General features: G+C 44.1%; 1 protein-coding gene across 5 annotated transcripts in view; it reads right to left on the bottom strand.

Moving 5' to 3' along the window:
* Positions 1 to 24,106, bottom strand: part of Dab1 (DAB adaptor protein 1) — an 853,780-nt gene that overhangs the window by 50,494 nt on the left and 779,180 nt on the right. For 3 of the 5 annotated variants that reach the window (XM_029476417.1, XM_029476418.1, XM_021160238.2), the window contains 5 exons: positions 14,684 to 14,815; positions 13,945 to 14,064; positions 13,404 to 13,442; positions 11,850 to 11,915; positions 5,095 to 5,154 (listed from right to left, as the gene is read on the bottom strand). In XM_029476417.1, coding sequence (XP_029332277.1) covers positions 5,095 to 5,154; positions 11,850 to 11,915; positions 13,404 to 13,442; positions 13,945 to 14,064; positions 14,684 to 14,815 — 417 coding nt within the window. The remainder of the gene's footprint in view (positions 1 to 5,094; positions 5,155 to 11,849; positions 11,916 to 13,403; positions 13,443 to 13,944; positions 14,065 to 14,683; positions 14,816 to 24,106) is intronic. The other 2 variants (XM_029476419.1, XM_029476420.1) reach the window with 1 other exon arrangement.

Below are 24,106 nucleotides of genomic sequence, written 5' to 3'. Positions count from 1 at the left end.
AACAATACATTCTAACAATTCCCCGAACTCTGGCATCTCTGGTTCATTTGATGTTTCTGATGCCAAGGCCATTGCCGCTGATACACGTGGTGCTGAGCTGCTCCCTGGGGTTCTGGGACAGTGGAGGTGGGCTCATGTCACCTTCAAGACCCACAGACCTTGACTGGTGTGCATGTGTCACAATAGTACCATCAACATCTCAAGGAGACCAGAAATCCCAGAAAGTGTTCCTTCAGAGACAGGATATGATTCCTGTCCCCTGGCAGTTCACAGATACTTAGGTAAAAAAAATGGAATGACAGCTCATGACTTCTGAATCCTCACTGGGCTCTGTGCTGATGGAGACTAGCTCACAGCATCCTCTGACAAACCTACTAAGAAAGGCACCAGCTGTAAGCTTCATCTTCAGAAGAACAAATTGAGACTAAGAAGAGCTAATACAACAGCCAAAGTCACAAAGCTCGGGAATGAATGTTGAGGCTAAACTCCAATCCAAGTGCCCCCAATCACAAAGGCCATGCTCCCAGTCACAGAATTCTGCTCTCGAACAATGATAAAAACACCATTACAAGCGCTATACAAGTGAATTCAAAACAGCAGTTTCTTAGGGATTCCAGTTGCAGAGAAAATATTTTAACTGAGTCTTGAATCTCAAAGCAAGAATGTTTGTAGCATGACTAGTGAGGTGGGAGGGGAAGATGGAGGTTGGTGGTGAGAGAAAGGAGGGCGCCTAAGAGTCTGATCACCTAGGCTGTCTCCAGGCACAGATATTCAAGGGCTGAGGGCTCTAGGTTGGGAGGCTAGGGTACCCAATGGGCCAGCCTACAGAGTGAACAATCAGAAATCACCCCAGATAATGGCAAAATATAGGCAAGGCAACATGAAAAGAAAGCAGTATTGAGGAGGCAAATATTTTTCAACTTGATTATTATAATTCAGTAGTGATGTCAACTAAAATAAATGGATTGCATGAGATACCCTCCCATGCATTCTCCATGCATTTATTAGGCTTTGCACTAAATCTACAATATCTACCAAAACGTTCAGCCTATTTTCTAGATGTGAATCTAGGATAGACTGGAATGACTTTGGCTGAAGAATGCCTTAGTCTCAGAGGTCCTGGGTGTCTCCGCTCACACTCTGGAACCCTTTGTCACCACAAGGGGACTCTGACCTGTTATAAGAGGAGACATTACATGGAAGAGAATGCTTTTACCTTTCCTGAGGCCAACCTGTACCACAGCTAACCAAACCCCCAATCTGTGAGCTGGCTCAGCAGAGATAGGCTGCCTCTTGACACACAGGTAACCTAAGTCACAGAAGTCAAGGAACCCTGGGAAAGGCAGAAGGAAGAAGAACCACATGGCTTGCTCACAGGCCTGTAAGTAGTGAAGAACAGTGGTGCTTACACCTGAGTTTTGTGAGTAGATGGTTTTTGCGCATGTACCTGATGTCTTCCATACCTCTTGCCCAGCAAGTCTTTAATGGAATGAGTCTCCATTTGAGATGTATTTGAGGTTACATTAAAAAGAGTATTCAGGTCAAAGAAAATGGAGAAATACTCAATTTATGTAATATATATTCATAACTCAAAATACATTCCTATTACATATTCATGCATAAGAACACATTAACATTCATAGTATATTTTTAAATTTATTAAACACCTGAAAAAATTAACAGTTTGATTTTTGGAATCACCGATGAACATCTCATTGGCCAATGCTCCTGCAAACACCAGCTTGGAAATGTATGCTGCCTGTCTTTGCTCTGTTGAGGAGACAGGTAAGCCTCAAGAGCTACCATGGGCTGTGCTTTTACCTTGTTTATATGTTATATTACCATATAAACTTCTACTTTTTTGAAGGAAAGATTACAGCTAAATGAGGTTTAAAATTAAAATGTGCAATTGCTATTTTTAATTCTAGATGATCTAAAAATAGGTAAGAGATATATTGATTCGCTCTTAAAAATGCAAGAATTATAGTGGTCTTCAGATGAGTATGTAGTATAATCAATGGACCTTTATCCTTTCTCTAGCCTTCTTTATGACATATAAATGGCTCCAAGGCGTTCTGGGTCGAAAGCCTATGCAGATTCTTAATTCTGTCAGGCCATCTCCTCACTATTTTATTATGTAGTGGTCTCTCTTCAGAAAATGTTAAGCACTGTAATGGCTGTAAACAGTTTCCATGGGACGGCAGCTCTGGACCCACCCCTAGGCAGCAGAACACAAAAACAAAACCCCAAAATAACTTTGCCAAGTCAGCAAAATGTTTTGGCTTTGACTGCGGCAGAGCTGCTGATGTGGGAGGAGAGAGGTGCAGGTGTGCATGCGTGCATGTGCGCATGTGTTTCCATGTGTGTGTTCAGAAGGCCATCTGTCAGCTTGGTGTTCCAAGCTATGAAGGAAAAAAAAATCCCCACACACATATTTATGAAGGTTGGAGGCAGAACAGGGCACAAGCTGTTGAAGGCAAAGTGCAGGGAGCGGTTGGGCAAGGGGCTGCTATGACAGCGAACAAACACTGTCTGCATCTGAGATACTGCTCTAGGGGGAAAAAGAACTGAAGACATAAGCTTTGGATCTAGAGACATTCTCTCTTTACCCCAGAGACATTCACTCTTTACCCAGTCATTCATTTTCAGTTGTATTCATTCACTCGCTCTCACACACCTGCAGGGCAGCTATTCTGTGCTAATGCGCTCTAGCAGTCAGGTCACTGATAGGGCATCATCTCCATCCTCCATGGGCACACAAGTAATTTAAAGCAAATGTATTCAGTTCTATCCGTAGATGCTGTATACTGAGTGCTTGATATCAACTCTGAGAATCCAATGGTCACGATTTTCTATTGCCATTAAAAACACAAGAAGACTAAAGAGAAGGACCCAGGCAACCTCACAAAAGAAATAACGGAGCCAGGACTCAAACCCAGATCTCTGTCTCACCATGGGACATTACCTCCATGCTCGAAGACAGCCAAACTTTAGGCACAGTGCTGGACTCCTGAACTACAGCAGCTATAATCTCTCTGAATGCTTTTGGGGCACACAAAAGCCAGTGGCTCGTGTAGACAAATTAAGAAGAAAACAACACTCACTGTTATCGTTGCAAAGGGAAGCACAAAAGCCCACAGAAAGGCCAGTAACCCTGTCTGAGGTAAAGAGGGCTTCCCAAAGGAGGTGCACACACAAATTGAGAAGTTGACTGTCCCCATATTGGTCAAAACTGTCAGCTCAAGCATTGCTTGTCACAGCAACACAGAATGATGAGCTATGCAGTTTGCCTCCATGTGGGAGATGTGCAGTTGTAACCTCACAGCTCTCTCATACCTACCTAAGGTGCACAAGCAGGGTTCCCTCTGCCTCCTATCTCTTTCTGGATGAGGACAACAAACAAATGGGGCAGCCTGGGTAATTACGGAAAGGGTTCTCACAGCAGAGAGCTGCCCTCTGGAAAAAACACATTGTCAGAGGGGTGGGGCTTTATGCCAAAGCTTGCAGAGCATCCAGACAGCAGAGCAGAGGGCCCGAAGGGAATCCACGAATCTCTTTGAGGTTGACATAACTGAGACTAGCATTCCAAGACACATACTATTTTCTCTTCAAGTCAGTAACTCCTTTGTGTAGTTGAAAAACCTTGGACCAAGGGTTGTAGAAACTCTACCAAAGCTTGCGAGGTGGGCAGGAGCAGGAGTTAAATGTCTGTGTTTATGTCTGTAAGCTACAGCCCAAGCCTCACTCCTCCTGCTTCTCTCAGGCCTTTGAAAATGTAGACATTTGTTAGCCCACTGGGTAAGTCTAGGTCTTCAGAAACAGCAATCAAGCAGCCAATGCGATCCAGCCATGTGCCTTCCACACAAAACTTCTCATATTTTTAGGGTGCTGACAAACAGGGAATCCCTTTAAATAGAAGAACCAGGAATTCTCATAGATTCCTTCCAAGGGATAGAGTCAATTATCTTTCATTAAATATTTCTAAGCTCACTTCCAGCCTGGCATCCAACTACCAGGGTTCACTTTTTGGTAATACAAGAACCTCATGGAGGTGTTGGGGAAGACATGCTATTCATAGGGGAATAAATGTTACAGGGCCACCAAGATAGGGCTGACCAGAGCAGAAACCCATGTCTCCCTGATAATTGGATAAAGGAATATCAGGCAGCAGACAGAGCAGGAAGAAGGCAGGGTCTGGAGAGCTGGGCCAGAAGAGGGGCAAGAGACTTGTGAGCCAATGGAGCCCTTTAGACAGCCTGTCTGCCAGGCTAAGAGGCTTAGGTTTTTATTTCCCCTTGGAGCTATTAAGCATGGAGAGGGTGTGACCAGAATGGCTAATAAAATCAGAAGAACTAGGGCAGCAAATAGAGCGTGTTTCCTCAAATATCCAAACCTGTCAGGGGCAAGTGAGTCAATCCAGGCCCAGACCGAGCTGAAGGAAACTGTAAGGGGGCGGGAGGGGGGTGGACCAATCGAAACCCAAAGAGCAGGCCAGCCCTCAATGCTCCTGGCCTTCGGTGCCAGGGCAGGGCTCAGTTTCCCTTTCTGGCTCAGATTCCTAGGAGACCCTCCAGCAGATGGCGTCCAGGTACACTGGACATTGTCCTTACCATGGCCCCACCCTCCTGCCAGTGTCTCTGCAAGCCTGCTAAACAGGGCCTTTTCTGTAAGTCTTTGCTAATGGTGTGTGTTCTTACATAACTCAAAGGCCTGGACCAGCCCTTTATTTTTTTAGTTCCTTTGCAATGTCTCAACCATTTTCAGATTGGATGGGTAGAAAAAAAACCAACAGTGTCCTATACTTGACCATGTACTATAAAGCTGCGGTTGGAGCCCTTTATTCTGGAATACCTGGGACCTTGAGCCCCCTCAGGCAGAGCTGTTTGTATTATCCAACCCCATCCCTCTCTACTCACAGGAACAAGAGGAACAGTCCTTTGTCCCGATTGGCCCCTTGCTCATCTGTACCATTCTTCCCTTAAGTCTCTGCCCCCATATTCATGAGAAGCCATATGTAAGACTAATTCTGGAAGAAGAGGCCCCCATCAGGCGCAGCCTCTGCGTGAATCTGGCCACCGAGGCACATGTACTTACACTTACAGGTTGACTTTTTGGCACATCATAAACACCTTCCTTCTTTTGGCTGGTGGGAACCTAGAGAGAAATCAAATTCAACAGTCAAAACACTGGGGTTCCACTTTCGTTCTTTTTCTCTATGTAGCCCTGGATGGCCTGGACCTTGCCCTATAGACAAGGCTGGCAGTGAACTCATAGATTCCCCTGTCTCTGCCTTCCAAGTGGTGGGATTAAAGGTTTGTGCCACCATCATCTGGCTTGGTGCTCCACTTTCAACGCAGTAAATCATGTCTGCACGTTTGACTGTCCGTGAGATGGCCCCTAAGACAGATCCAGGACGCAGCCCCGAGGAGTGGTGTTAGCTGTGAAGGCCTCAAGCCAACCTATTTCCCTTGAGAACATTTTATCAGGACAGGGATAACTATCTTATAATAAATTCTTGCTCTTGAGCCTTTCTTAGAATCAAAGAATAGCTATGGGGACCTCAAGCATCATGTGGTGGAAATGAAAAACCAAAACAGAGCAACAACAACAACAACAACAACAAAAAACCCAACTTCATTTGATTAATCCTACAGGAGGTTCAGATGTTATGACTTTCCCTGATGTAACTACAGACAGTGTGCGGTTGAGCATATATGTCTCTGTGCTAAGACTGCTGTGCTATAAAAAAACAAAACAAAACAAACAAACAAACAAACAAACCAAGTCCCTAGTACCTGCCAGCTTTCTACTGGTGTCTCACATAAGCCACCTGCCAATCAAAGGAAGGGCTCACATGACAGGGAATGTAAGACACCAGGATCCAGGAGTTCCTGAGTAAGCTGACAGCCCTCCAGATCACCCCTCACTTCTTTCCCCTGCTCATGCATCTGGCCTTCTGGGGCTACTTGCTGCCTGCAACACCCTGATCAGGTCATCCATCCCCTCTGGCTTTGTTGTTCTCAATAGGCCTGACCGACAATGTATCTCACTCAGGTTATGCTAAGAAGCAAAAGGAGAAACTGGATATCAGATGAGCAAGAACGATGAAGCCCCACAATACTGCAATATGGCGGGCCGATGATCTCCTTTGTCACACATAATCATATACATATGTATATGAACACATTTTGTGATATTAATAGTGTTGAATACTTCTCTAATGTGTCAATCAAGGGCTCTGCACCGAAACATTCCAGATTGGAAGCACTCATTAACTGCTCCTCCCCCAGACTGCCACGGCTTTGCACTCCTCTGCAGAGACCAAGCAGCAGTGGATTTATAATGTCCTGACAGTGGCACTGTCTTTCCAGCAGGATGGATGCTCCTCAGGAGCAGATAGAGTATGTCACAACCAGAAGGCCCGCTTTGAATACCCGCTGGGTAAATCTTCCATACAGCAGTGTGGGGGATACTTAAAAAAAAAAAAAAAAAGATTGCTTGCCACACATGGACCAGCCAGCTATTCCATCCCTGAGTAGGAACCTGAACTGACATGTTGAATTCTCCTCTATTTACCCCCGTTTAACTTAGACTCCTAACGCCAACCCTACCCTCAAACGATAGAAAGTGAGGCTCAGAGATGTTGTGGACTTTGCCCCAAACTTCAGACCTGGTGGTGTCCAAACCCAGATCTTTCAGGTATCAAAATAAGATGTTTAGTCTTAATATTACTAGTTAGTTAGTTAACATGGCACTAGGCAAGTCCCAGGAGCTGGCAAGGAGGCAAACATTCCATTTTCCATAAATAGCGACAGAATAACCGGGATAAGTCATTCAGAACTACAGCCATCCCGCTCTGTGATGTAGAGGAGGAAGATCAGGCCTGGAGAGAGGGTCCAGCAGTCAGGGATTGGGGCGGCCAGGCCCTGCAGCTCAGGCAGTTCGCTGTTTATTGCTACACTGCTCAGGCGGTTGCTCCAGCCACATCCTTCTTTATAAAACATCATGCCCTGCGTTCCCAGAGGCCCATGTGCATCCTTGCAGAAAAGCAGAGCTATGAGTAAGCAGGGCCAGGTAGAAGATGCCCTTCCCCAAGCCCAGTCTGCAGGTATCCAAGGGAGAATGTCATTTCTTTGGTCCTGATAACTGGGCTGCATTTAGAAGGAAGCCTCCCCCGAATGTCTAGAGAGTCCTTGTTAACGAGGGTCGATAAATTCCCAGCCCTCATTTTTGTTTTCAGTAGCTCCCCCTTTACTGAGCAGAGTGAGGAGTGTTCTGTTGCCTGTAATTCACTGCTCACTATGGGCACTTAGCGCAGTTGAACTGCGGCTGCTTCTCAATTATCCCCGCAAATGGAGCACAAGCCCTGCGATGGAGAAACCCAAACTGTGCATAATTGAAAACACTTTTCTACTTGGCTCTCCCATGGGTGAGATATCAATCTGCTTGTTTGTCCTTTAAGATTTATCTCCTTCAGGACATCTTCTCACCAGTCCTGCCTCCCTCTACCAAACCTGGTTTGGAGGTTTTTGATGGTTTGTTTTGTTTCCCTGCTACTCTTTCACCATAAAAGAAAAATCCCCAAGTAACTGCTCTATGTCAGGGAGTGTGCCTTTTCCAGACAGGGAGAATGGAAGATACGGCCCCGAGTCAGCAGAACTCCTTGGGTTGGGGGAAATGGAACTATATACAAGCTACTAATGCAGAATGTGAAACAGGCTTTTTCTACTCATGGAGCTACGACAGCACGTGCTGTCTGTGTGTCACTAGGACCACAGCTCTGTAAGCTTGCTCAGCACAGGATGCATACTCAGTTATCCTTCAACTTTTATATCTAAACATTAAGCAAAGACTTGCCTCATCAAACATTCACCGGTGAGGGCTAAGGTCTGGCTCTGCACATGGGATCTGTTTCATGTAAGGGACCACTGAGGTATACAACAGTGATGTAGACTGTTAACATTTTAGATGAAGCAGTGAGGATCTGGTTCCTAACCCAGGCTTGGGTCTAGGGTGGGTGACTTAGAGGAGTCATGTTGCTCTCTGAGCCCCAGTTTCCTCTACTGGTTGACATGAGCATCTAGGGGATTTTCTCTAAACTCCTTAAGGACAGAGACTGTGCAATGGTCACTATTAGTTTTCTAGGTGCTCAGCAGATACTTAGGTGCCCACATATATACTTCTCAATGAACAAGTTAAGTAGACTCTTACACCTGAAGTGATACACACAGAGGGCACATTCAGGTCAGCAGTGTGGTAATTATGTGTAGAGAGGCCATTCAGGGGTGTGTTGGGCGACACAGGGCTAGCTTTACTGTTTAAAATTGATACTTAACACATGGGGAGATTAACAATAAGCTCTGAACAAATGAAGTGAAAAATACCCACTTAGAAAGAGAGAGGCCCCACTTGTGGACTGGAATTAGAGCCTCTGATGTTGGCACTCTGATTCCCTTATGTTGAAAATGACAGCCTCAGTTTCTCTTCTCAGCTCACCAAATGACAGAAAGGTCACCGGTAAGTCACGTGTAAAATTGCCCTGTGCTGTTCTAAAGAGAACGAATGTTTTCTGAGGCATGTGACACAAGAGACAATTATGATTATTAATAGGAGGAGGCATTGCTCCCCCTTGGAAAGATGTCTCAATTGCCTCAGAGCCTCTTTATTGTCATGTTGGGCACAACAGCAAAGCAGGGCTTCAGCTTTCTGGGGGACTCTTCCACAAAGTGAGCTCTGTAGGTAGTTTCTCTTTCTGTTAGGACAGAATCATCAAAAGTGGTGCCTGATGATGATGGTGGTGATGATGATGATGATACAAAAGTAAAAGGAAGGGATGGCTACACAGAAGCTTCTGTGGACAGGGCATATCAGAGCATCTGAGTGTGGAGCCCACACTGGACTATCTGCAGTTCACAGTCCAGGAAGCTGAGAGACAAAATTTATGGATATCATCCAAAGGCATAAAACACTGAAAGGCTACAAGGCCTCAGGTCTCTGTGTGCTTCCTTCTAGAAACAGGGGCCAGGATAAAAATGAGATCACTTTGAACCACAGTAGTAGAAACAGTAAGATGCATGCAGCGGGATCAGCGATGTAGTAATTGCCACACACACACACACACACAACAGGCCTTCTAATGGCAGTGATTTGAAGGCCTGGTAATCTTTGGGGCGAGGGCTTATCTCTTGTTAAGTGCACTGAGCCCAGGTGGATCTGCAGTACAGGAGAGGAACATGGCCACAGGCCTTTCCAATAGATGGGATAAAATATTCATTCCCGTAAATGATGCCTTCCTGTTAATGATAGGCAGATGGGAAGATCAAGAGGCCAGTGCTATTAAAACAAGTGAGATCTTTTAGATAGCTACTTAAAATACACAGGACCTAATTGGGAAGCCCAGAGCCAAGAAACATGGAGCTGAAAAGAGCTGAGAGGCAGAGGTACTTATTCCAGAGGTCGGAGAGACTGACCTGCCTTAGAGATCCTATCTCACAGACTCAGCAACCTCAGCAGGATCCCTGGACCCCAGAAGCCTCACTCCCCTTCTCTGAAAGGAGGGGAAATGACTCAAGCCATCTGAGTCCTGCCTCAGACGTGGGGTCCATGTCTGCCCTATTGAGTGAGTCAGCATAATTCTATAACAAGAACCCAGTCCTGTGTGGTTGAGCTGCTTCTTGCAAGGTGTTGCAAACAGAAGGAAAGAGCTTACCCAGAGAGATCTTTGGACCTTATTTACTCATTTTACAGGTGGGTAAACTAAGGCCCAGAGACAGGAAAACCCTGCAATTTAAATCAATGGCTGGAGCTAACACGATCTGGATCCACATAGATATTTATGCTCCAGGATGCTACCACAGTACTGTATCCCCATATAAGTGTGTTTTGGTCTCTCACTGACATGGGTTGGGGTGGAGCCATCTACTTTATAAATTGAAGAAGTCAAGTCTGAAAAACAGTAGATGTCTTGCCTTCCAACCATGACCCAAAGGTAGATGGTAAGAAGGGCCAAACTAGACGCCCAGCTCTGCCCCAGCCTAAGGCAGCTCTTTCTGGCAGTCACTGGCACTTTGCTGTCCCCGAGGGCTATGTAACTACAGCTCAGCTGGATTCAAGTGCCTCTCCTGTAGACAAGGTGCTCTCCCTCCCGGGGGCGGCAGGTTAATGACTTTTTGGCCTCAATGCTCAGACACCACAGGATGGGTCAGGGCCTCAGATCTGTCTCTGGGGACAGGTGCAACTTTTCTTTCGAGAGACAGAAACGTTGTAAGTGAAGACTGAATACCTTGCCTCTCAAGTAGATCCTCTCTGAAGCCATCCCTTCTCTGGTTCTCACTGGTGGAGGCCCAATGGGAAGAGTCTGGGGTGGACCCATGTGGGCACCAATAAACCACTAGTCTACAAGGCTGGTTTAAACTGAGTTGTTGGGAGAAACAGCATGGGGCTTGCTCATTTTGAATTCTACACATTTGATAGAAATTGAAAATAGGTTTTATTTTGATTTCACAATTAACACACGCCTAAGGCTGAATAATAGAACACACAACTAAGTAAATTAAAACCACTGATTAAATAAATGCATCAAATCACCCCTTTCCCCATAGTGCTTATGCTTCAAATGAAGACCAAGGCTCTCATTAGAGAAAAATTATCATATTTACTTGAGGTATCACTATACCATTCTACTGGGGCCCAAGGTCCACGCCCCTACATGGGATTCCAGAGGAGGCTGGGGCTCAGCCTCCACTTGCATCTGCTCCGCAGTCTTGGCTATAAATAGCTGTGTAAGCCTGTGGAGTGTGTTCTAAACTTTACTCCACTGATGGCCCTCCCCACCAAAAGACAGGGATTAAGATGGCCATTTGATGACATAGTTCTAAGAGTTGGATGAGTTTAGAAATGTTTCGAGTGTTCATCACAGTTACGAGCATCACCGTGCTTCTCCTCAGGGTGGAGAAAGCCTTCAGCTGGGCTTGCCTTTGTTCAAGTCATCCCCCCAACAATGTTCTCATACAGAATTTGCAAACTTGTCCCTTATGTATAGGAAGGAAGTTGGGTTTTTATTTTTGGTTATGATCCTAGCCTTTAATGGAAGGAGTTTTAAAACAAACTGGATACATGCATTCCTTGGAAAGATCCTTCTACTTGGTGGATTGCAATTCTCCAGTGCATTATCTCAGTACAGTGGAATGCTTGGGTTGTATGCTTATGATGGTTTGAATAAATATGGTCACCATAGACTCATGTGTTTGAATGCTTGGCCTATAGACAGTGGCACTATTAGGAGGTATGGTCTTGTTGAAGTAGGCGTGACCTTGCTGAAGTACATGTGGCTTTGTTGGAAGAAGTGTGTCACTGTGGAGGTGGGCTTTGAAGTCTCCTATGCTCAGTGTGAGATAGTCTTATTCTGTTGCCTTCAGATCAAGAGTTAAAACTCTCACTCAGCTCCATCTCAGCCAGCCCTCACACTGCCATGCTTCCTGACATGATAAAAATGGACTAAAATTCTGAAACTGTAAGCCAGACCAATTAGACCTTTTCTGTTGTAAGAGCTGTCTTGGCTGTGGTGTTCCTTCACAGCAATGAAACCCTAACTAAAATAATGCTACTTAAAATACCTATGATCTATTCCAGATTTGAATACTGTACCCAACAGGCCACTCAAGATTGCAATGATGAGGCATGGAACCTGCAGGAAACTGTCAGGGACCCAGCAGTCAGTGTTCCCAAAGGTATCTCCCACTCCTGGCAGACCAAGAGACCCCGATGCCTTGAACCTCTCAGAATTGAGCCTATTAGTATGCTAGCATTTGCTGGTGGAGGGTGCAAAGGAAGAAGCAAGGATCTTATACCTGGTAAATGTTCTCTTCTGTTTCAGGATCACGGATTGGCTCATGTCCAGCCTCAAACACAATGTACTATTGCAGGAGCAGCCAGAGAGGAAAAGGCAGAAGGAAAAAAAAAAGAAAGAAAGACGAGAAAAGTATTTCCAATTTAGATGCAAATCACAGCAAGCAACACAGAAACAGGCACAAGAGGGGGTGTCGGAAATGGGTATAGGGATAAAATGGACCCTGCCAAGGGACACGGTAGAGTTTTGCTGCTTGGCCTCTGCAGTGAGGGTACTGGGCCACTGTAAGTCTTTCTGAAGAGGTGATGTCTTTATCCAGTAGCATTTTGTCTGAGTAGCAGCTGAATGGAATGGTGGCATGGGGCTATGACCTTGCAAATTTCACTCTACGGTCCCGGTCCCCTTCCCTTCCTAAGGGCCCAGTCTACTGCTTAAGAGCTCAGACTCCCCAACCTCCCTGATTCTCTAAACAGAATCTTATCAGCATAAAATAGTGAACTTCCAACTTTTGTATGTGTACATATCAGACATAAGGGGCTGGGGTGTTTCTAAAAGGCCACCATTTTCATCCTCCATGATCCCAGTGAGCAGTGCTTGAAGCTCCTGCTATAAGTTCTTCTTCTTCATCCCTCAAAAGCAGGGTGTGTTGAGTAATGCAGCTCTGACTCGTGTTTACCATAGATCTGCTAGATACTTCTATTTTGAGACTTATCTCTTTGCCTATGTATCTATGCCTGTATCTACTTATCATCTCATTTTGATCATAACCATAGTAGCTGTTGCTGTGAATGTATGCATAATAAGGCAGACATAAACCACGCCTGTGTATCGTGATTAGACATCCGAGCTGAAGGTTTGCTTTTAGGTTCAAAAAGTGTGTATAAATCTTGTTCCACTTTTTCTCCTTGGAAGTAAGCACAGGAGAGAGTGGGGAAAGCCATTGCTTCCTTTTCTTCTGAATCGCTGTTTGCATAGACCTTGAACTTGACCTCAAGAGTTACCCTGTGCTGTGGACCGTGAAAGAAGTGCAGAGAAAGCCCTGGACAGAGATATCTCAGGATTCTCCCATTTTATAGCAGCTCTGTGGCATGAGCCAAATAATCAGAGGGCTACATTATCAGGGCTTCAGAACTATTCTTCCATCCTTGCTAAAGCTCGAAAACCATTTGTTAGGCTTGTGCTCAAATGTCATGCAAATGTCAGCCCCTCGACCCTAATTCTTGGCTTATAGAGTCTACTCCGTTATCCATCTTGTCTCTAAGAAAGTTACAACAGTCAAGAGACCACTGAAAAACATTTATTTCTAGGATAAAACTTTCCAGATTGGGGAGGGGTCTGAAGCAAGGGCACGAAGAAGGAAGTGGGTTTCTAGATCTCCCATCGCGGCTGCTGGCTTCTTAGTGTGGAAAATTCTCTCCCTGCAGAGGCTGGCAACCCTGGCCTTCAGAAATCATCTTAATTCTTCTGCAGGTTCTGCGTTCAACAGAATCCTCAAGTTTCAGTCAAAAGAGCCTTCACAGCTGCATGCAAAACCCTGATGTGGTTCAGAAATTACCTGGTACACGGGATCTTCCACATCCTCTTCCAAAATGGTCTATCCCAGCGAGGGGAGGGAGGGAGGAAGCAAAGGATGCAAAGGGAGAGAAGTGAGATTATGTTCAGATGCTACAGCACAGTAGAGAGCCAGCATTGATTAGGATAGGGAAGGAGGCCATGAATGCAGAAAATACACAAAGAAACTCCAAATCCCGCAGCTCTCTCCCCACTCTCTCCCAGCATTAACAACAGCAAAGCCAGAAAAGCTGCTATGGGCCTTTAGTCTTCCTCCCCTGAACTCTTCCCCTGGATTAAAGAGTTCCCTTTCTCTAACCTATCTAGAGTCTCAGAAAAACAAAAAACAAAAACCAACAAAACAAAACAAAACAAGAAGGATTCCTTCTAATGGCTTGGTTTGGGTGTCTATAATCTACACAGGAACCTTTCATCTCTACTTATTTCTGTTCAGCACCAGGAGGAGATGGTTCGACTTGTCAGTTTCCCATCTGTTTACTGTGGGCCCCGTCTTCTGCAGCACTAGGAGAAACACATTGGTATACCTGGTACACAGCTTGTTCACACTGCTTATCCTTTTGTGCCTTTTTTTCCAATTCTTCTCTTTGCTTCAGCTCATAGATGAGTTGAAAGAGATCTCTCAAGTCCAGGATAACAGGTTCAGCCTGGAGTGAAGGGTGGTGGGACACATTAGTAATGAACGCTGCTGAAGTGCAGCTACTAATTTTTGTCTGCTGCTCCAACCCGCAGCCCTTCCCTTTTCTATTAAACTGAAAGCATTCCATTCTTAATTAATTCTACCTTGTTTATATTGGTTTAGCAAATTGCTTCTAGGCTAAAGTTCATTTCTTCAACTAATTATATTTGCAAATTCATAATAATCATAAGCATAAAAAGCATTGCTTTTATTTATTAGTGATTCGGAATACAATAAAATTAGGGCAGGCCACATGCAAAATAGCTATTTGTTTTCTCTTATTTTCTTTTTAAATGAGGCTATGAACACAAGGAAACTTATTTGTATACGTGTCTCTATCTAGCTTAATCAGAAAAGGAAAGTAATTTGTCATTAGGAAATACCCATTAGGATTAGAAAATAAAGCTGAATGGGCAGAGCCTTGTATCTTTGCTTTAAGGCTGTTTATCTTTCCTAGGTTGGATTCTGCACATCAGCTGACAGTGGTGGTCCATCATTTGGTCAGGCTGGGCCTTGGAAAATCCACAGTGTTGACTCTGTCCTGCCCCATAACAAGGCAGACACCTGTATTGGACAGGAATACTTACCGCCTGGGCTGTTTTGATGGCCACAAATCTGTGATTCCCTTCCTTCCCGCAAACGTATCCGAAAGCCCGGTGATCCGTGATGTCCTTTGCAATGTAGGAAATTTCATGAACAGCATGGTGATGCTGAAGGGCCTGGAGACACACAAAAGGAAGACCGTGTTTCAGGGAACACACCCCCTCGAGCTGTTGATCAATAAGAGATGTGTTTTCACCATGTGCGAAAGGCCCAAGGGGCTTTGCGAAAGCTGTTTGGTACAGATGGAAGGAAAAAGAGCTACGCCTGCCCTTGAGAAAAGGAGGTCTCCCTCCATGGTCTCACTGCTGTGACCAGAGAGAAACCAGGACTGTTCATATGGGGGTGAGAATCTGCAGAGGTGGCTTCACACTGTCTGCCAAAGCCTCCCAGTTGAAAGCAGCCTACATGCTTCTTTCTGCTTGCAACCTTCACAGCCCAGCCCCGTCCAATCTGTCTCGATAGTGAACGCGCTTACATTCTCAGGCCTTTGCATACAGAGGGAGGGGCTGTCCCTTAAACAACTCCAGGGAGTGCTGTGAACGTCACAGTACTCGAGTTTTGCAGGGCTACTGAGTTTTCCCAGCAGCTGGTTGAAAAATCTGTGTTGAGGGATGAATAACTTTGTCTTTTTCAAAGTCATTTGGGCAGAGGTTGGGGCGCATGCATACGCCCATGTGCGCGCGCGCGCGCACGCACACACGCACACACACACACTTTTCATTGGCTGAGTCTCTCTGTCTGCAATGTCTGATTTCGTCACCATTTTAAATTCTCTTTGGATGGCCACATGAAATGACACACTAGATCTCTTAAGCAGCCCCTGAAACAGGGCTAGCCTTGCCTCTCCTTGAAGGATTAGTCCCTTCAAACTCATGATGGATTTCTCTCCCATTAATGGCCACAGATTTTGTTCTGCTAAGTTTGTCTGACTTCATCAGGACCACTGTCCACACTAGACTCTGTCTTCTTGAACTCTGCCATCTTCTAGCCTTGCCCTAAGCTCCTCCCATTTTGGTCAACTGAAGAAATCTGGCTTATGCTAGTAGCTGGAAATTGACCTTTCTGCTTTTGTTACTCAGGCTACCACAGGACCAAAGTTTCCCATCCTATTAGGAGTTGTGCATCTTTGTGGTTATTTTCCTATAATAATCCCGTATATCATATCAGTTAATACTCTATAAAGGCTTGCAGATGCACAGAGATGCTTGCAGTCATCCTGAATCCTTACAAAGAGCATCTTCTTTACACCAAGAAGCTTGAATTCTAGTCACTGGACCAAAGCAAACTACCCACTGGTCCTTTCTGTACCAGTTTATTTCCTAGAAAAAACACACCCAACGATCCTAATTCGAAAGCCCTGGCTCTATTAATAAAGGGAATAGAAAGGCAAGTTTCAAAACCTAAAAGGACTTCAAGTACTATACTGAACAGATATGGGGAGAGTAGATATTCTTGTTCCCCATTTTATGGAAAAGGCTTTGAGTTCCTCTCACTGTAGAATGGTGCTGGCTGTGGGCTTGGTGTTGAAAGATATAAATTTATAATTATTCCTAATATATCTCTATATATTTGTGCATGCAAATGTTTCATTAGAGTTATATCTGCTTATTGTTGCTATGTTACCTAGCTTATATTTGAGCGAAATATACTCAAATAGTCCAAGAAGAAAAATGAATGTGTTTTATGGTATACAAAATCTTTCCTATTTCTGGATGCCAGGAAGAAAGGAGAAACAAAGGCAGCTCAGGCAGCTCCTCTATGCAAGCTTTTGGATCTACTGGGGAATGTATTCTCTTAGGTTCAGTACCAGGCTTCCTGTCCCTTAAAGCCACTCAGGTCTCCTGGCTCAGTTGGCCTCTGGTTCTCATGAGGATCATCACCTTAATTCTAGAGATCACTGGTCTCACAAAATGTCAATTCCTCAGCCTCTTGCTCTACTAGGCTTCTGACCATGTGCATCATCTGCTGCTCTAGAATGTTCCACCTTGCCTTCATCTGCCACAATGCAGCTGCTACTCACCCATCTGATGACCCTTAGAACTCTCCTCTCTGCCTCATCCTCTTTCCAGGGACCCATTGCTCCCTGAACTGCAGTGTGGCATCACCCCCTCGATCGAGTCCTTAGTCTCTCAACAGGCAATATGGCAAATTTATACTTTGAGTGGATTTTGACGTGATTAAAGTTGGTGGAGGAAGGGTTTGCTAGCAAAACAATCAGAATTCACTTGTTTTGTTTCATCAAAAGGACAGATTTAGCTAGCAGAGGGAAATTGCTCTGAGAGGAGTAGTTTTTTTCATGGTGTTAATGATGTAAAATTGATGAGATTTATATTCACGCAACATGGGGCATTGATTTATAAGCTTTTGTGAGCTAGAATGGTATGTGGCAGGGGAAAATTGGAGACAAAGGCATTCTTTTCTTCTCTCCTTTTTTCCCTGAAAGTATTTCTTTCCCTGCATAATGTAGAGGATGTAATCCACGTCTCCTATTAAATCCAAGTTTGACGACACTGCCTTATTGATTGCCAAGCAGAATATTGCTCTAAAATTAAGCAGCGATTAGAAATCTTCCTGGTGGAATTAGATTTAGAGATGAGTGTGCAATGGCAAAGCTATCACCTACCATGAAGATGGCAGATGGAGATGGTTTAATTTATCTACAAATCCTCATTAAGTATTTTAAATCAAAACATTCTTAATGCTTGATGATACCTAATATTGCCTTGCAAAGTGTTAGCTGTGTCAGTGCGTGTGCACAAAGTACTTAAATGATATTTGTTACGGTATCTTCTCCCGTAGTTAAATTTATGACATGTTAAAGAGCAGTGCTCTCCAAGTGTCCCACTCATTTGAAAAGCAACCATCAGTGAGGGGATATGTCTCCTCTTTCTCCGACCTTCTACTGTGCAGATACAATTCAGGGCACGTGGAAATATACACAGACCTTGGGATTTGGTAAATTCTACAGTTGTATTGTTCACTTTCATTTTTAGCAACGCAGAGCATCAGGCAAATGCTTCTTCACTGAGCCTAGAAATTGTCTTGGTCTTCAAGTTGATTTTTTTGTTATACAACACAATCAAAGGCACTCGGAGCCAGAAGGAACCTTAGATGTTCCATAGCTCGGCTCTGAGTTTCTTCACAAAGAGACCAAAGACCAAAGACTACTGTCCTAACTACTATTAAACCGAAGACTTGTCTTTCTTACCTAGGATGGAGAAGCATTGATGATGAAAACAGAGTTATGTAGAAGCCTGACTCTCTAGTTTGAACAAGCACGAGCTGCAGTTCATCAACAGGGAGGAGAAAGCAAGTGAAATGAAGTACTGGATAGACAGACGAAGTGGGGACTGTCTGCAATTTAGGCAAGTGTCTGAGGTCGGTCAGAGAGGGCAATAAATCAAAACATATAGAGGTGAATTACAGGGGTCACAGAGAAAGTAGTCAAGAAAGCAAGACCTGGACGTTTACATCGAGTTCTTCGGAATCGTTTCCAGATCATGCTGGCTAACATTTTTTTATGTGTCTGCAGAGCAGCCAAGGCCAAACCATCAAAGAGAAGCTACCACTGATCAGGGGTGACAAAGAAAGCTTCACTCAAGGAGTGTGATTCCATGGGAAAATTAGAGGCGTGGCAGAGAAGATGAGACCTGCATGGAAAGCGGAGAGTGGGAGAGCACACACTCTCTTCATGCCTGGTTCGTACGGCTCATGGAAAACGGTGTCTCGGAGACATCTGCTCTTGCTAGGAAAGCAGGTTGGACTTAAGAGCAGGGCTTTCTGGAGCCCTTAGTCTGCACCCTCTTCTCTACACTGTGGATTAAAGTTGTTGGCAGAAGATCCCAGGGATCGCCCAGGCGTCACCATCCTCAGTGCAGTCTGACTTCTCCATTAACTTTAGGTGCCCCACCCTACAAACACCTCCCTTTTTCGAGTGGGCACCTTCCCACCTCTGTACCACTGCGCCTGTGATTTTCTCTGTGGCTCACTCTCTCCCTCCTGTCCCCTGTGCTTCATTAGCTACATAGGCAACTGCACTATTTCCAGCACTACTGCTGCCGTCCAGCTTCCAAGTCCAGCTGGAGCATTTTAGTCATCAAGGACCCTTCCCTCACTCCTCCATTTCCTTTGGATAATTCCCACCCCTCCAACCCCATGGTGCCGCATCTGCCCTTCCATGTAAGAGTTCTTTGATTTGTTTTGCTCCAAATCTATCATAACATTCAGTGATTCACAGCACATATATGTACTACAGGTTGGCTATGATCTGGAACTATGCAGATGGTCTCATGGTCTCATAAGACATGTGGCAAACCCTAAAACCATAATATAGCATGGTAATATTTACATTAAATGCACATTGCATAGGCTGGGAGCAAAATCAGGGAGGGGACGTGGAAGACTTGCCAGAAGAGGCTGTGGGCTCAGTCTAAGTCTTGAAGAGTAAATGGAAGCTTTCCAGAAGAGTAGGGCAAAGGTTGTGGTATAGAGAGTGCAGCTTTCCTCTCTGCGTTGGGAATGGTAAATCTTCAGAAAAGATCCATGGTGGGCTCTCTTCAGCTCCTAAAAAGTTTTCTCTGGGACAATATGTAACTCATAGTGGGTTCTGAAGGAGAGCAAGGGTGGGCGGAGCCATCTCTGTGTACTGCTCAAGGTAGGCACTCACTGAATGGCTGCATTGGGTTAACTCATGACTTTTCACATAGGACTCATTCTGTGAACAGAGGGATTCTTAGCATCATTAAATCTTTTTCTTTGCATTTCCATGAGCCATTTAACAATGTTTAAATGAAGTATCAAATTGTTTGGGGGGCTACTGTCTGACAGAATAAATTACAGAGAAGACTTAATTTGTACTATGGTTCAATACAGCCAATTAAATACAGTATGGATTAGAAAGTCATCTGCCGAAGACTGTACCATTAGCTATTTTTAAGGAATGAATTCTACCCTGTTTAGCTTTCATATAATCATTGTGTATATGCCCACCCCTTCCCTGACGCAATAGTGTTCATGAAAAAATATCCATCACAATTCAAGTATGCTAACAACAACAACAGCAACAACAACAACAACAACAAAGAAAACCAAAATTCAACAAAACAAAAAATACAAAATACAGAGAAGTAGAAAGACACAGAATAAAAATAGAAGCATGAAAAACACTACTTCACATGATAAGCAATTACAGTAGTTAAAACCTCACAAGACAAAGGGAGGCCTGGGCTCATTATAAAAGCCTTTCTCTTTTGTAACATATTTTTGGATGCATTCACTGTGATGCAGTGCCAACAAAACTGGGAGGCAACCTCTGTTCCAGCCCCCCGGGCACCCCATCATCAAGTGCTTCACAGAGCAGGTCAGAGGGAGCTGTTCCCTGGGTGGCATCCTGAAATCTTCTTTCAGGTTTTTCTCAGATCACATGGTCTCCAGCTGTCGAGGCCCCTTGATCAGTACCTTGATCAGCTGCCTACCTTGAGCAATGCCTTGATAATGGGGAGAAAGGAGGTGCTCTCAGGCCAGGGAAAACACAGTTCGAAACACAGCTCTCCCATCTGCCTGTGTGCCCCTTAGAAGCTCTCTCTCTCTCTCTCTTTCCCTCTCTCTCAGATGTCCCTCTCTGATTTTTGTAGACTATGAGAAATGACACAGAACCCCAAATGTTGCCAGATAAAACTTCCATGTATCTCCCCTTCAGAATGAAGCAAATACTATGCAGAGTTGAGAAGCTGTGGAGAAATACAGACCACACAATGTGTGTAGGTGTAATATAGGGAAAATGGCAGCATCTCTCTAGTGCTTTGAGGAGATTAATAAGTTAGGGTGTGAATTGCTTACTGTAGTACAGGGCACCTGAGGCGAAGGGTTGTTTTCTTGTTATCTGTGGAAATGCAACTTCTCTGGAGAGCTGGTCTACTGTTTCAAAGCCTTAAACTCATGCACAAAATGACCCTATGATTCCTCTCATAGGGAATTAATTATCCAGAAATAATGCAACCTGCGGACAAAGACTTGGATACAAGATACTTCCCACAGTGCCGAAGAACAGTGAAAAATTAGAAATATCCAAAGCTGCTGAGTACTCACTGAATAGCTGAGAAAAATTCATGTTTCTATATTGTAAAACAGTATGCAGTATGGCAAAAATCATTCAGGAAAGTGGGTATTATTTTTTGCTACGGAAATACTCTAGCAGCATCCTGTTGAGTTTGAAAAAGCATATTCAAAATAGTATGTTCAGAATGACCGTGTTTCTGAAGAAAGACAAAGATGTCTATCTATGTATACCAGAACTTTGGAAGTCTATTGTTACTGTCCCAATGAAGGCTGTCTCTGGGTGGAATTATTACTTATTCTTAAAATAGGACTCCTTTTATTTACACCAATTGTTGGTACAATAATTATGCATGAAAGAAAAATACAGAATAATGTTATTTCCAATTATGAACTTAATTCACATGCCTTCTTCTCTCCATTTCCACAAGCAGCCCTCCTGGCCTTTCAAGAATCCCTCCCTCTCCTTCCAATTTTAACGTATCATATCTCCTTAATGCCTTTCATTGCACCCACTCCTCATGCCTCCATCACCATGTCTTACCCACCAGGGCCCAGCCATTGTTTCATACATGGATTAGGAGAACAGCTCAGCTACTGCTCCCCTTCCTGTGATAGTCACACCATGGTGTGAAGGGACCGAGGGAAAAAGTGGCAGATTTCCTCAAGGCTTTCCAGTATTTGAATCACACCAAAGCTTCCCATTGCCCTTGGAATAAAGTCGGAGAGCCTAGCAGTGCCTCCGCATATCACCAGTGTGAAATGGCTGTTTCCCTGCGTTCTCCCAAAATTTCCCCCACTTAATGCCACATGGCTGTTTTTCTGGCCCTTGAATGAGCCACCATCTTCCATATATATATGCCTAAACTCCACATGCAGAGAAAGATCAGCTCCTTTCTGAATTCAGAGTTTAATATAGACGCCACTTCTCTGAGGCCTCCCAAGTCCTCTTGGGTTCTGTGCCTTTCATTGGGATGAACTACCCGGTTTGCCATTCTGTGGATGGGACTGTGTTGATTAGTATCTATCTCAAGGTTATAATGCTGTTTCCACTCTCCCTATTGATCAAGAACAGAGCCTGATACGTACTAAGGATTCGGTGAATTTATACTTAAAAATATACATAACATACAATTTGGCATTTTAAGTATGCAATTCAGTGGCATTTAGCATATTCACATTGTTCTGAAATCATCCACCTGCACAAAATTTTAATCTTCCCCAACTGACATTCTATATCAATAAACAGCTCTTTGCCTTCCCTGATAGCTACTGGCAACTGCTAGTCTATCTCCGTTTATACATCTGTCAGTATATATTTTAAAGTGAAAATCTGCAATGAGTGAATCAGCAAGAGCTGGGGTGCAAGTCTGTTCTGAGCCCCCTCTAGCCCCATGAATTCTTCATCTGTTTGCCTAAACCTTCCTTTTCCCTGGCAATTAAAATTCGGTGTGGGGACCAGGAAATACCCGCATCCTCTCTAGCCCTCAGCATTTCTTTGACTCTTTTGTAAATCTCCTAAGATGACAACAGCTATAACAGTTTCTTAACAGCTCTCTAGTCATATGGTATAAACATACAGATCTGGAAAGATGTGACAAGGACCTTGCTTAAAACAGAGAGAGATGAGTTAGTCAACTAGCAAAAAGCATCCCAGACCTGTGATAAAATGTGGTACCCAGGCAAAGAGCCAGGTGTGCTTAATCACTTAGCAATCAGCCAAGTGACATGGAAGCTGATTTGTAAAAATTCACCAGGGAAACAGGCCTCAACTGTAGCTTCCTAACACTTGGGCTCACTCAAAACCCCAGAGCTCATGAGCTAGGGTACCTATAACATCATTACCATTGGTGGATTGGCCTGGATGGCCCCATGACTCAACTCCCAGTCTTCTACATGCAGCAGATTCTGGTATAGGAAACATAAGGTATGTCATGTGATGGAGGGATTTTAATCCTTCTATGGCTCTGTGGCCTTAAGAAAAATCACCTTCTTATATGGAGCCTCAGCTCCTTTGCATGGAAAACCAAAAGGATTCTTCCTTCACAGGGCTGGGAAGCAGTCCACTTAGCGTATCTAGCATATCAGATGGAAGGCACTTCATTTAGAGATTTCCCCCATCCCCCAAGAGGCAAATGAGTAAAAGATTCTCAATCCAACATCTCCTCAATATAGATTACTGCTGTGCAGGTAGCTAGGGCACAAACTCAACAAGGCTTCCTTGGAGCTAACAGAGTAAAGTCTGGGAGGCAACAAAGTGTGGTAAGAGCATGTCTGGGAGATCAAGCTACAGGAAAAAAACAAAAAAAGATCTGAAGGTTAGCGTCTGACTTTATCCTGGGATCTAAGAATCTGGATCGATCATTCCTGAAAATCTACCCTACAATTTCAATTACACAAATCAGTAATTTCCTTCTGGCACTAAGATTTTTTGAGATCAGTTTATTTGACTCAAGTTTTCTAGCACTTGAAACCCAGGGATTTCTGAACATTGGTCACTATCAGTAATCTTTGTCACAGGAGGAAACAGGCTTAGGACACATGGGACCAGGGTAACTCCAGTGCACACCTGGCTCATCAGCAGTAATTCAGGTTGGAATTATAATTTTTCAGATAGCTTTGGATATATATTAGAATACAGTTAGTACATAAACACATTGTTATTAGCAATCAAAATGGCCCAAAGGATAGAGATGAGACACCGATATTTGTAAAACCTAAGAAGAAATCCTGTAATGTTAAATTTGAAATGGAAACATCAATATCAGGTTATTATTTTTTAAAAAAAAATATATGTTCCTAGCACTGTTTGCTAGAAGGGACTTGAACCAATGAAACTCCAGTAGCTCTGAGCCCTTTGGACATAGCTAGTATCTGTTTAGTTACTGATCTCTTAACCCATCTAGAGCCAGAGAAAGTAAATGTGGCAGGAGGTTAAGTTTTAGAGTTAGCCTTACACAATTTCCTGTGTGGTTGAACGTTTTCATGATAAGTCTTTGAGGACAGATAGATCTCAGTATGCTTGCTTTCCCTTCTCTCTTGCTGCCTTCATTCATAGAGTGATGAAGACATCAGTGATGGGGTAGGGAGCATAGCACATTTTAAGGCCCTTACCCAAGAACAGCAGAACTTAAGGCACTGACAACTTCCGTGGCTTCACTGAAAGTAGGTTAGAGAAAAGCCTTTATCGTGTCCACCTGAGCAGCCACTGCTCCTGAACCCTCGGGTGACTTTATAGACACACTGTGCTGAGAAGCACTGAGCAGGGCAGCCACCACTTTCCTGAGCTCCTCTCCTATCCCAGGAAGGATAGCAGGACATCAGCTGGGGACTTTCAGTTTGTAACAGCATTT

Source organism: Mus caroli, chromosome 4 (assembly GCF_900094665.2).
Source record: "Mus caroli chromosome 4, CAROLI_EIJ_v1.1, whole genome shotgun sequence".
In the NCBI taxonomy this organism is placed as follows: Eukaryota; Metazoa; Chordata; class Mammalia; order Rodentia; family Muridae; genus Mus; species Mus caroli.
This window is presented reverse-complemented; position numbering and strand designations above follow the sequence as displayed.